The 13,758-nt window shown below is 41.6% G+C and overlaps 1 protein-coding gene across 1 annotated transcript in view; it reads right to left on the minus strand.

Annotated features, from left to right (window-relative positions):
• Positions 1-13,758, minus strand: part of LOC126106278 (trypsin 3A1-like) — a 112,123-nt gene that overhangs the window by 65,139 nt on the left and 33,226 nt on the right. The window contains exon 2 of the mRNA XM_049912500.1: positions 9,304-9,444. Coding sequence (XP_049768457.1) covers positions 9,304-9,444 — 141 coding nt within the window. The remainder of the gene's footprint in view (positions 1-9,303; positions 9,445-13,758) is intronic.

A 13,758-nucleotide genomic window follows, 5' to 3' on the forward strand; every position in this document is an offset into this window, starting at 1 on the left:
GCCAGAAGAGAAGTTAACAACGCAGTAATTTTGATATTTAATTCTGGATTTACTTCATACATTTTTGGTCTGTAATTAAAAAGCAATGTAATAAATTGAGGTTCTGTTTGCATAAATTTACTTTCTGAATTGTGGTTGGATAAGACAGGATCTGGCTATGAGATTCATCTAGAAGAAATTTCTCATTGGTAGTTCAGATCAACAGTCAATCAGAATTGAGAGCTTCCCGTGTCGAGAGGCTGGTGCTATCTGTATGAGCACACTGCATGGGAGAATCGTTTCCGGACCATTGTGCTGAACACGTGATCTTAGATCGCTCTTCCCAGATAGTGTGTAAAATGAAGAATTAGACACGTAAACTCGGTTCGGTGAACGTTTGGTAATTTTATGTGCTTCTGTGTGAAAGATAACCGCATGTGAAATATTCTGCTGGAACTTAGAAAATCCTCGTGGCATACTTCGCATTCGTCTCAGAAGAGTGCAGCGAGTACATCTATAAAGGGAGACCACTGAATCGACCGATTGCTTAATCCCTCCTAAAGTTATGGGTCGATGACTGTTTATTTCGCAAATAATATTCGGATCGAAATTCCAAAATTTCTGACTGCTTTTGTAAAGCGATGTGCAGCAGGTCTTTATAAATGCTAACCTGCAGATGAGGTATTAGTGCAGATGTAGGTACGGATTTGATAGCCATTTCATGAGTCTTACTGGCAGTACATAGTCAACAGAGCTTTAAATATCTTGCTACAAGATGGAAAAAACCGAACGCCTGGTATTTATCATGAACTTTCAGGACCTGATTTCTTACTAGGGTTTCGTGGCCTCTGTTTGATAGGTATTAGGTGGTGATTTCTTTAACTCTTCTTTACACATACTAACTGCAACGTGCAGACAAGAAGCCTATGAGCTAGGTGGATTGAACTGTGTGAAAGTGATAACAATAAGAAGAGAACGGAAACCCGCTCAACCGCATCCAACGGAATGTACCAAATCTTCCTAAAGAGTAAGCCTACGAATAAAACAAAGGACAATATAATTCTCCCTCTTAGTCTTTTACCCACCACGCTTCCCTCCAATACTAAATTGGTTATCCCTTGATGCCACAGACCGTTTCCTAGCAACATATCCCTTCTTTTAGTTAGACTGTGCCAAAAATTCCTCCTCTCCCCAATTCTATTCAGTACCTCCTCATTAGTTACGTGATCTACCCATCTAATCTTTAGCATTCTTCTATAGCACCACCTTTCGAAAGCTTCTATTCTCTACTTGTCTACACTATTTATCGTCCACGTTTTACTTCCATACATGGCCACACTCCATACAAATACTTTCAGAAAAGGCTTCCTAACACTTAAATCTATACTCGATGTTAACAAATTTCTCTCCTTCAGAACGCTTTCCTTGCCTAGCTACTCTACATTTGCTCCATACAAATACTTTCAGAAAAGGCTTCCTGACACTTAAATCTATACTCGATGTTAACAAATTTCTCTTCTTCAGAACGCTTTCCTTGTCGTAGCTACTCTACATTTGCTCCCCAAACAGCAAAACTTATCTACTACTATAAGTGTCTCATTTCCTAATCTAATTCCCTCAGCATCACCTGATTTAATTCGAATACATTCCATTATATACGTTTTGCTTTTGTTGGTGTTCATCTTATATCCTCCTGTCCATTCCGTTCAACTGCTCTTCCAGGTCCTTGGCTGTTTCTGACAGAATTAAAATGTCATCAGCAAACCTGAAAGTTATCATTTCTTCTCCATGGATTTTAATTCCTACTCCAAATTATTCTTTTGTTTCCTTCACTGCTGAGCCGTACTGACACCAGCTTATGCGTTGCTTTTAAACTTGGCTGTTACTCTGCGTTTGGTTCCCCACTGTTATTGCGGTTATGCGGTGGTTCTTCCTCTTTCTATGTGTGGTAGCAGCGGTGTGTATCGATATTTGCACCGTATACCATCTTTGGTCTGGTGTTCATAGTTGTGGCTTGGTGGTATGCAGCCAGTTGGTCGGTTGGAGCGGATCAGCAAGTAAGTCTCCACACAGCGCAGTCATCCAGGGCCTACTGGCGGTCTCTATGCAGTGTCGGAGTGTGTGGGAGCTGTTCCGAGTGCTACGAGGTTCGTGGCTCACCGACACAGGACATGAAGGTTGAGTGGTGATTTAATTACTGAAGCCACGTCTGTTCACGTTGTCCCCTTAGTTGGTGGTTCGCTGTTGGCGGTATTCCTGGGAGCAGCTGCGAGTGTTCGAGTTGGTGTAGATGTAGCCGCCGTGTAGTCGAATTAACTGTATTTGTCGGTTTGAAATTCAAGTACACCAGCGGAATTTTCTGCTTGTGGCCATTACCGGTTAGGTTACCTGCCCTTGTCGCTGAACGTAAATTCAGGCAGTGTCCTTTCCTCTCCTGTTGTCACTGTCCAACATGATGTGTAGTATTTGACAGCTTAATGTATTTTCCTTGTGGGCGGCTATGTCTGTAACGTTTTGGCTTTGGAATTCTCGTCTACTGGTCGTTGGCTAGCAAGTTGTCTTGTTGGTGGGTCCCTGACAGTCTCTTGGTTGTGTTGCCGGAGGATCGAGTATAGTTGGCCTGACTTCTTGTCTCACCTAAGCGAATGTTAAGATTTCAAGGGAAGACCGAGCCCCCTGGAAACTTCTGAGCGCCGTTTTCTATACTGCCTTTCTTCTTGGCGTTTAATTGTGTATTTTTAATGGCTCATAGCCGATGGTTGGAATTTGTATGCTTGTAATTGTGTTTTTAAAATCAAAGGCCTACAGCCGTTTTAAAAGTAATCTCTAAATTGGTCCAGTCTTACATTGCCTGTAGATAAACCTTTGGACTTCTGCCTGTTGAAAATTTATTGTATTGTTTTAAAGCATCGGCCTTCAGATGCTTTATGTTTTAAGGATCTTACTTATCAAGTAATACCTTTTGGAAGATAAAGCTGTGGGCTTTCTCCCTGTTGAAAATTTATCATAGTTGTATTGTTCTCAAAATGATGGGCCTTCAGCCACTTTAAAATTTTGGATTCTTACTTATCAATTCTTGCATCACTTGGGATTAAATACTATTTAAGGTTAAAAGCTTGGGGTCTTCTGCCTTTCAAAAATTGGGTGCAGTTTTTTTTTTTTTAACAAAGGCCTTCAGACGCTTTACAGTAAGGTTTCTTATTGGTCATAAAGCTTGAGACTTCTGCGTATTGAAAGGTTATTATAGTTATGTTGTTTTAAATTTATCGTCTTTCAACTGCTTTAAAAGAAAACTTAATATATCTGAGCAGTCAAGTCTTACATCACCTGGCCTTAAATAAAGTGTTATGTTTGGAATGTAACTAACAGTCGCTCATTCTGGCCCCCTTCCACAATTCCTACTACCTGTTCTGTCGTGCGGGTTTAGCAGGGTGTCTCAATATACAGTTTGAATAACATCAAGCATTGGCTACAGCTCTCTCTTACTCCCTTCTCAACCACCGCTTCTCTTTCGTACCCATCGACTCTTATAACTGCCATCTGCTTTCTGTACAAATTGTAAATAGCCATTCGTTCCCTGTATTTTACCCCTGCCACCTTCAGAATTTGAAAGAGAGTATTCCAGTCAGCATTGTCAAAAGTTTTCTCTCTCTCTACAGATGTTAGAAACGCAGGTTTGCCTTTCCTTAATCTATCTTCTAAGATAAGTCGTAGTGTCAGTATTGCCTCACGTGTTACAACATTTCTACAGAATCCCAACCGATCTTCCCCGAGGTCGGCTTCTAGCAGTTTTTCCACTAGTCTACAAAGAATTCCTGTTAATACTTTCCAGCCATGGCTTATTAAACTGATAGTTCGGTAATTTCCACATCTGTCGACACCTGCTTTCTTTGGGACTGCAATTATTATACTCCTCGAAGTCTTAGAGTATTTCGCTTGTCTCATACATCTTGCTCACCAGATGACAGAGTTTGTCAGGGCTTGCTCTCCCAAGGCTATCAGTAGTTCTAATGGAATGCACTCTACGCCTGGGGCCTTTTTCTGACAGGTGTTTCAGTGCTCTGTTAAATTCTTCACGTAGTATCATATCTCCCATTTGATCTTCATCTACATCCTCTTCCACTTCCATAATATTGCCCTCAAGTATATTGCCCTTGTATAGACCCTCTATATGCTCCTTCTACCTTCCTGCTTTCCCTTCTTTGCTTACCACTGTTTTCCAATCTGAGCTCTTGATATTCATGCTGGTGGTTCCCTTTCTCCAAAGGTCTCTTTCATTTTCCTGTAGGCAGTATCTATCTTACCCCTAGTGATATATGCCTCTACATCCTTACATCTGTCCTCTAGCCGTACTTGATAGGCCATTTTGCACGTCCTGTCGACCTCATTTTTGAGATGTTTGTATTCCTTCTCGCCTGCTTCACTTACTGCAAGTTCATATTTTCTCCTTTCATCAATTAAATTCAATATCTCTCCTCTTACCCAAGGATATCTACTAGCCCTCGTCATTTTACCTATTTGATCCTCTGCTGTCTTCACTATTTCACCTCTCAAAGCTACCCACTTTCCTTCTACTGTATTTTATTCCCAATTCTTGTCAATCGTTTCCGAAAATCCGGTTCTTTAAGTTCATCCATGCCCCAACTCCTTAAATTCCTACCTTTTTGCAGTTCCTTCAGTTTTAATCTACAGTTCATAACCAACAAATTGTGGTCAGAGTGAACATTTGCTCCTAGAAATGTCTTACAGTTTAAAACTTGGTTCCTAAATCTCTGTATTACCATTATATAATCTATCTGAAACCTTCCTCTGTCTCCAGGTCTCTTAAAGCAAGTGTCAGCTATGATTAAGTTATGCTCTGTGCAAAATTCTACCAGGTGACTTCCTCTTTCATTCCTTACATCCAGTCCACATTCACCTACTACTTTTCCTTCTCTTCCTTTCCATTGTATTGAATTCCAATCCCCAATGACTGTTAAATTTTCGTCTCCCTTAACTATCTGAATAATTTCTTTTGTCGCATCATACATTTCTTCAATCTCTTCATCATCTGCAGAGCTAGTTGGCACATCATCTTGTACTACTGTGGTAGGTATGTATTCACTGTGCTGTTTGTAGTAACTTATCCATACTCCCATTTTGTTATTCAGTATTAAACCTACTCCTACATTACCACTAACTGATTTTGTATTTATAATCCTGTATTCATCTGACCAGAAGCGTTGTTCTTCCTGCCACCTAACTTCACTAATTCCCACTATATCTAACTTTAACCTATCCATTCTCCTTTTTAAATTTTCTAACGTACCTGCCCGATTAAGGGATCTGACATTCCACACTCCGATCAGTAGAATGCCAGTTTTATAGCTTCTGATAGAGACATCATCCTCAGTAGTCCCCTCTGGGATATCAGAATGGAGGACTATTTTACCTCCGGAATATTTTACCCAAGAGGACGCCATCTTCGTTTAACCATACAGTAAAGCTGCATGCCCTCAGGAAAAATTACGGTTGTAGTTCCCCTTGCTTTCAGCCGTTCGCAGTACCAGCACAGCAAGGCCGTTTTGGTTAATGTTGCAAGGCCAGATCAATCAATCATCCAGACTGTTGCCCCTTCAACTACTGAAAAGACTGCTGCCCCTCTACAGAATGTTATAGGCTTGCATTTGCGGCCAGCATTGAAATAATACTGCTCGAAAAATCTGCAAGAAAGTCTTCCAAATGAAGCTTGAGGTTATTAAAACTCAGTAAAAATGATTTGGCTGTCCCTATGGCTCATGCTTGATGTCCCTAGAACTCGCCATCTTAATCTGAAGGTGGAGGCTGGAATGGCAGCGATTTCAGGCATTTGTCACACCTGCGACTAACAAGGAGGGATCCCCAGTGGTGGCAACAGCTTCTTGTAACCATCTATACGGTGATGCTGGTTAAGATCCCAGGTATCACACCCCACAGCCATTCACCCTGGTGAGCCCTTTTTTGCGACTAATTGGCGAAAAATGAGTTCCAAGATTTTGCCTGACCCTCAGTAACGTTGAAACATATGAAATGTGTAGTTTTGTTGTGTAGCGTAATGAGAAGGGCTTCAAATATAAAAAAAATTGTGGGTTTGGTGCTCATCAGGCGCTTCGAATTTTATTATTCTTAAATCTTCATTGAAATGACTACTTCTCATTTATAATTAATTAACTGGTTTAAATGTAATTTATTAATTTACATTTCTTTGTTACGTCACTTTAACCACAACTTTTTCAGTTACTCTGATTTTTTCTTTACGTCGTTCTTTTACCATTCGGAATTTTTTGAATGTAAGTGTATTTGTATATTATTATATTTAAATATTTAAAAATGCCGATCCATCAGTTAGAAAACAAAAGACGAAATAACTGTAAAATGCTAGCAAAAATGTATGTTTTGTTATAAGCTGTGTATTTTTTGGTTGGTAAAACATTTAAAACATTTAAAACATATCCTACATTATGGACAAAATAACGCAGACGAAGATTTAAGGAAAAGAAGAGATTATAAGTAAAACGAAATTCAAGCAAAATGGGGAATAGAAATAATGAAAGTAATAACACACACAAAAATATAGAATTATTGAGCGAAAGAAATGAATACATAAAGGTAATACACAAAGTCAATTAAAATCACATTAACAAAGATTTCAAGCAGCAAAAGAATAATGTGAAGAAGGTGATAGGTTGATTAAAACGTAACAAAGTATCAGAAATAAAAAAATACATTTAAACAAATTAACAGAATAAAATTAATGATCAAATTCATTTCGATATAGATTTAGAATAAAAAATCTTATACAACTGGACAAGTTTCGAGTCAACGACCTACTGTACGCAAAGTCCTTACCCTATCTATTACACTACACAACTAGTCCGTTCCATATCAGTTATTTAACGCTGTTAATTGTTACTCAAAATAACAAAATTTTTCTTCGATTACTCGCAAACGAAGACCTACCATGCGGAATCACCACATAGATCATTCAAAAAGTCTATTCCACTGCTGGGGGCCTCTTCTCGTAAGTTCAGCTCATTCGAAAAGTTGTTCAGGTCCCCAGTCTGCTGGAGAAGTTATTTTGGTTCATCTGCTCACAAAAAGGAAGACTAGTATCTTTACGTTTTCTTTCACCATGTCATCTCAGTTGTGACTAGTGTTCTGAGTGCTAACCAGCAAAAAAAAAAAAAAAAAAAAAAAAGAGAGACAGAGAGAGAGAAGTAGCTGTAATGGCTCTGAGTACTATGGGACTTAACTGCTGAGGTCATCAGTGCCCTAGAACTTAGAACTACTTAAATCTGACTAACCTAAGGACACCACACACATACATGCCCGAGGCAGGATTCGAACCTGCGACCATAGCGGTCACACGGTTCCAGACTGTAGCGCCTAGAACCGCTCGGCCACAACGGCTGGCCTAACCAGGTAAAGGATGCCTTAAAAGAACCTGGTCCTCTCCTGAATTCTGATTTCAGGCAGATAACCAGAATCACGCTCCCTAACATTTGGAGGTGAAGAACTACTGGACGCACTGTCTGACATTTCTGTGACCAATGAGGCAAGTCCTCGTTAGCGCAGTCGAGTTTCTGTCTATTAACTTCATTGCTCGGCTCCTGCAGAAAAACTTAATTTGTAATTTTATTTGTCACTCTGATCCAGCTCATACATATGTACGCCCGCTTTCTTTATTCTATCAGTTAAATCCTCTATGCGTTCCACTTGCCCCTTTGTAATATCACTCAAATGTTCCTGGCAGAAACTTGCACTCTTCTGCTTGCTGAACATCTACAGAAATCTCCATTTTATATTTTCAAATGCCTCCCCCTTTCTCAGTGCTTCCGTGTATCTACAAAAGTTTGCCTCTCTTGCTAGACCTAATTTTGCTACCTGCAACAAGTGCTCAACCACCAAGTCTCTGCGACATTGTCAGGTTCTCCACGAACAACATCACATCCACAAATGGTACTGACTAGGCTAGTGGCAGATGGATCTGTTAGATGGTTCAGTGTGTGGAACAACACTATTTCCTCATGCTTAGCTACAAGCTTATTCCATAATTCTGTGTTATCTGGTCTACCCTGTGTTACTTCATCGATTAATGCTTTAGCTGTCTTCTGGACAGTAACATCCTGTATCTCATTTCAACTCCTTTACTGCTCATTCACACACAATACGAATACGCAACAATTGCCAAACTGAAGAACGAATAACCCAGAATCCCTATACTGCCTCACAAGATGACCAAAGCTGTGTCACATGAAACAAGTTACAGGTACAGATTCAGCGCACAATGCAGAATGCTCAAGTATTTACACTGTAAACATCTAGCAGTCCCAGATTCTGCCCCCTGCTGTTGCCCCAAAACTCAGACACATCAGCCAGTTCCTTTGGCGTATCCAGAGTAATCTCTACGCTTTGGTGACACTCTATTCTAGATCCATGTGTATCACACATATCGAAAATAACCAACAGTTTCTCCACTCACCCCACACTGTAAGCACTGTAGGTTGAGGTCCACTCTACATGCTGCGTGAACGATGCACTGAAGATGATGCCACTACTTGTGAGGCAATTTATAGCCGACTCTGAGAGTAGCAGGATGACCATATTGTCATGTTGTCAAACAACGCACAGCTGAGGTTGGATGAATACACAGAGGGAAACGTCTGTCAAAACCAATGATTTACTCTCTATTTGTACATCAGCACTATGTCAAAAAGGGGACGTGATCACTCTGTCTCCCCCAAAAAAAGGGCTTGCAGCAAGGCAGGTACTTACTAGTGATCGGTCAGCTGACTGCAATGTGCGGTCGTGTCGTGTTTTGCTGACGACTGCTCTAAGCACCTGGCTTGTGCACCTGTGTCGTAAGCCACAGCACTGGCGTCAGTTGACTGTGGAAACAGCCAGGACTCTTACAGATGTGGCCAACTACGCGATTAACGACCGCCACTCTTAAACAAACACAACTAACTTACATGACAACTGAGGACGCACTAAACGTCCAATACAGCGATCAGTGAACACATAGTTTGATATGTTGGCCGATGCAACAAAGAAAATTCGCGACAATTGGACTAACACAACCCTCGAAATCAAATTTTCCGATACTCTTTGAAGAGACCTGTCAGCAAATAACAAAGCATGGAAATGGTGCCCGAGATTAAGAGATGGGCAGGAAATCATAGTAGGCCATTATAAACTGGTCAGGAGAAAAGAACACAAATTAAATGATGCATTGGTTAACGCTTGATAACGAAGACAAAATCTGTAAAAACATTGTGTTAAACCAGTTGACTAGAAGACACTCACTAGTCGCCGCCATCGCCACCAGCAGTGCAGCCGCGAGCGCACAGTAGGAGCGCGTGGCCATGGCTGCCGCCGTCGCCGCCTGCTCTGCTGCCACTACTGCAGCCGCCTGGCAGCGCGTTGCCTCGGGCACTGGCGAGCCACCTGGCGGCGTCGTGCCGAAACAGGCGTGTGTGAGGGCAGCACACGAGGACGGGGGGCACCCGGGCGAAGGCAAAGGACAGATTACTATAAGGCAGGGCCTGGGAACGAGTACTCGAAAACGGCGAAGCTTGTCGAATGTTCACGTGCTACTGTCGTAAGCTTCGTCAGAAGGAAGCAGGACTGCGAAAATACCACTACTCGCTAAATGGTTGGACGCCCATAACTCTTCATACAAAGTACTGTTTGGAGGTTTGTCTGCCCTGTCAAGGAGGATACACTGTGATCTGTGGCACTTCTATCAAAAGAGCACAACCACGGCGGACTCACAAGCGTTTCAGGGAACACCGTTCATCGTACATTGTTCGACATTGAGCTCCAGAGTCGACCATCCTTACGTTTCCACGTGTTGAGCCAACGACATCGTCAGTTACGATTGCAATGGGCATGCGACCACCGGAAATCTGCGATCAATGGAAACGTGTCGGCTTTTCGGGCCAATCACATTTTTGCCGTATTAGGTCACTGGTCGTCTCCACAAACGCCGCCGCCAAGATGAACAGCAGTTCGAAACGTGCCGCGTGCCGTAGTTGCAAGCTGGCGGGAGCAGTGTTATGGTACGGGAGACACCCTCCTATGCCTGCATGGGACCTCTGGCGGTAACTGAAGACACGTGACAGCTGCAAACCACCGGCATCCCTTCATACTTGATGTCCTCCCTGACGAACTTTTCAATTCTATCAGTCCCATCTGGTTCACTATAGGGCACCATCGCCACGAATGCAAATCAGCGACGCTTATTTACGAGAATTACATGACCTCCGCGTAGATATCTAATACCTCCACGAACCTACCAACAAACTGTCGGATCGCTGATACACAGAATCAGTGATACATTTCATTCCAAAGATGGGCACACAAGCCATTAAGCAGGTGTTCATAACGTTTTGGCTCATCAGTGATGGTTTCGTTCCAAAGATGGGTAAACAAGCTATTAAGCAGGTGGTCGTAATATTTTGGCTCATCATTCTATGCAGGGGTGGTGTACCGTATTTAAGAACGCTACACACGTCATGCGGGAGCTCGGTGGTGCTATCTCCCACTATCCAAGGACGCAGCAATCCACAACACTTCATGCTGTTCCAGCAAAGTCACGTTAATATGCAGGGTATCCATGAATTTAAACTCTCATTTCAAAAAAACCATAATTTCGAAACTATTTGAGACAAGTTATCGTATTGGATTGGTGCACAAATTTGTACTGCTGATCCATAAATGTAATAAACACAACAGATACACATAGCACAGATATTAGTCATCAATAATATATTCTCCTTCGCTGTTTACAACAGTGTGCAAAGACTGGGGTAACTTTTCGATTCCGCGACTGTAGAAATCACGTGGTTTTGAAACGAAGAATTCCTCGATCCCTGTTCAGAGCAAATTTTCTTGCGAAAACAAAGTTCGTTAAAGATTGTTCGATAGAGAGCGAAAAAAGTGAAATTGTGAGGGCACCAGATCACGTAAATAAGGTGGGAGCGGATTCACTTCCAAACCCAACTCACTAGTCTAGCAGGACGCGAGCGGGCATTATCGTGGAATAGCGTCAATTCACGCAGTCTGCCTGGTCCTTGTTCTTGTATTGCATCTGTATAAGACGTCTCAGTCGTCGACAATAAATGTCAGCAGTGGTGGTTATACCCCAGGAAAAAATTCGAATTACACCGCACCGTCGCTGCTCAACCAGATGCATAACATTATCTTTTGTTTCTATGGGAAGCTGTTGCTTTGTTTAGGCTCAACCAATCCTTTCTTTTCCTTGAGTTAGCAGAGAAACGCCATTTACCGTCATGAGTAACGATAGAACATACTTATGGTCGGAGCTGTTGAAGATACAATTGATTACCAGCAAGCAGAGATACCCATATGGGCACCTGCTGATTTGTGTGATTTTGGCTTGGAGCGTGCAGTACCAACGTGCCCGATTTTTGAACCTTCCCCACTGCACGCAAATGTCGCACTGTGGTGGAATGACCACAGCTCATCACGTTTGCTAGTTCTCGAATACACAGGCGTGCATCATTGTGAATTAATGCGTATGGCGATCTTCGTCAACGTCTGAATATCTTCCTGAACGTGGAGAGTAACTAACATCTAAAGGATCCTCCTTAAAAGGAGAAAACCATTCTCTTTGCCGTTCTGTGTCCAATGGCACAATCCCCGTACACGGCGAAAATGTTTCTGGCTATCTCCACTGCTGTCCCTCTCTGCTGAACGCAAACAGAAGAATGTGTCGGAAATGTTCCGATTTCCCCAGTTGGAACTCCATTTTCTACCATCCAGAGCTCCACTTAGTACCTCCAGCTGACAAAATGACAACATGTAAACCCAAACAGCAACAATAAACCACAAATGGAAAATGACAATCACTACATAAACCCATAGCAACACGCTAAACAAAAACTTTACGAATTTATGCGCCATTCTTATACTTCGTTGTAAAATTATTTTAAATTCAGCTCAGTCTTAGATTTGACTTGCAATGCATCAAAATGATGATAGACTAGGAGAATGTGCAGTATCTAATCTGGTATGCAGAATTCAAAACTGTGACAATGGTATCACATAATTATAGACGCCATTTTAGCAGAACACGACCTCAAGAATTAGCACAGTGAGATGGATCAAAAACCTTAAAAGGCAGACCTTTCTCTAAACAGAGCCCGCACCCTACAACCCAGTGCCTCAAGTACGTGTTATCATCTTGAAAGCTGCCAGAATGGTGGTGAGCTGCGACTCCACACGGCAGATGGAACGTGAACGATGCGCTTGCTGAGGAGTGGCTGGACCGTGACGGCCTGGATGTCACACCATCAGACTTCTGTTTGTGGTGTTACGTCAAGGATCGCGTGTACACGACGCTGGTCGATGACATTCCTACCCTTCTTGCTCCTATCACTGAAGCAATGTGAAGTGTTGATACTACAATAATGACTCTCGCATGGGCAGAACTCGAAACTCGCCTTGATGTGTTACGAGCGACAAGTGGGACACACATTGAAAGTCCGACAGAACAGAAAAAAATCTCTGAGAGCTCTTTAACTTTTTACAACAAACCACAATGATCTTTCACAAATAATTTCCAAGTTACAAATTTTAGAAGTCATGCGGGACCTTATGAACTCCCTTTATTGTATTGCAGCTGCAAGGCAAAGCTGAAAAGAACGATAACAGTGTGTTGTTCATCTGTCATCTGATGTTGGTGATACTGTACGTAAAGACGATGATTTAAGTAGAGGGAAATTTGCAGCCTCTCTGTAATGTCTCTAGTACTTATGTACTGAACGTTACCGTGTCTTCCACTTTATATAACGAGCGCTGATGCGGAAGTAAATTTAATGCCAAATGTTGAATATGTAGGATACATCAAAGCTCAGCTCGTAGAAACTGAAGCATGTGATTCTATGTTTCGTAACGCTGATGAGCATCATGCCTTGGCAGGAAAACAGGTGAAGAAATTTCTCTTCAGAAATAATCTATTATCACACATTTGTAGTATTGAAAATTTGATAATGACAAACGAAAACAGTAACTCTGATACTGTACTTGTTGTAATGTGGTACATTTATAGCGACAATACGAATGTTTACTGAAAGCAGGATGTTGGTTCCATTCCGTGCGTTCATTGTGTAAAAATAGATGTAAATTATATTTGCCTTGTCATTAACGAATATACTTAACGCGATAGCAGTTTCCTGTTGTTGAGTACAAAGAAGTTTGTTATTTGAAAAAGCAGTGCTTTCTTGTGTACTAAAATGAAGACAACCACCCGACAATTGTGCTGTATGAAATTGGACATGGCTAACATTAAGGTACAAGAGTTTGATGGAGAAGGCAACTGGAACTGAAAACGGCGAATGGAATGTTTCTGAAAATGAAGAAAAGCTATACAGTGGCTTCGAGGGCAAAACCAAGCAAGGACAAATCGAATACTTTCGAAGAAGAAAATCTGACTGCAATGAACTACATATGTGGAACGATTTCGAAGAAGCAACTGGAATTCATGAGTAATAATAAAATTACATTTGAAATAATGAAAAAATCGATGTATTATACTCCAAGGAATCGATAGCATTGCAAAGGGTGTGCAAAAACGAATTAGGGAAACTGAAGTTAAAAGTTACAGTGACAGAGCAACAAATTTTATACCTGCGGTTGGTATATTTCTTGATCAGTCCAAGGCATTTGACATGGTCGACCACGAGCTGCTTCTTACGTAACTCGAGAAATGTGGGATTACAGGTGTAGACCACAATT

The sequence above is a fragment of the Schistocerca cancellata genome, chromosome 10 (assembly GCF_023864275.1).
Source record: "Schistocerca cancellata isolate TAMUIC-IGC-003103 chromosome 10, iqSchCanc2.1, whole genome shotgun sequence".
Taxonomy (NCBI): domain Eukaryota; kingdom Metazoa; phylum Arthropoda; class Insecta; order Orthoptera; family Acrididae; genus Schistocerca; species Schistocerca cancellata.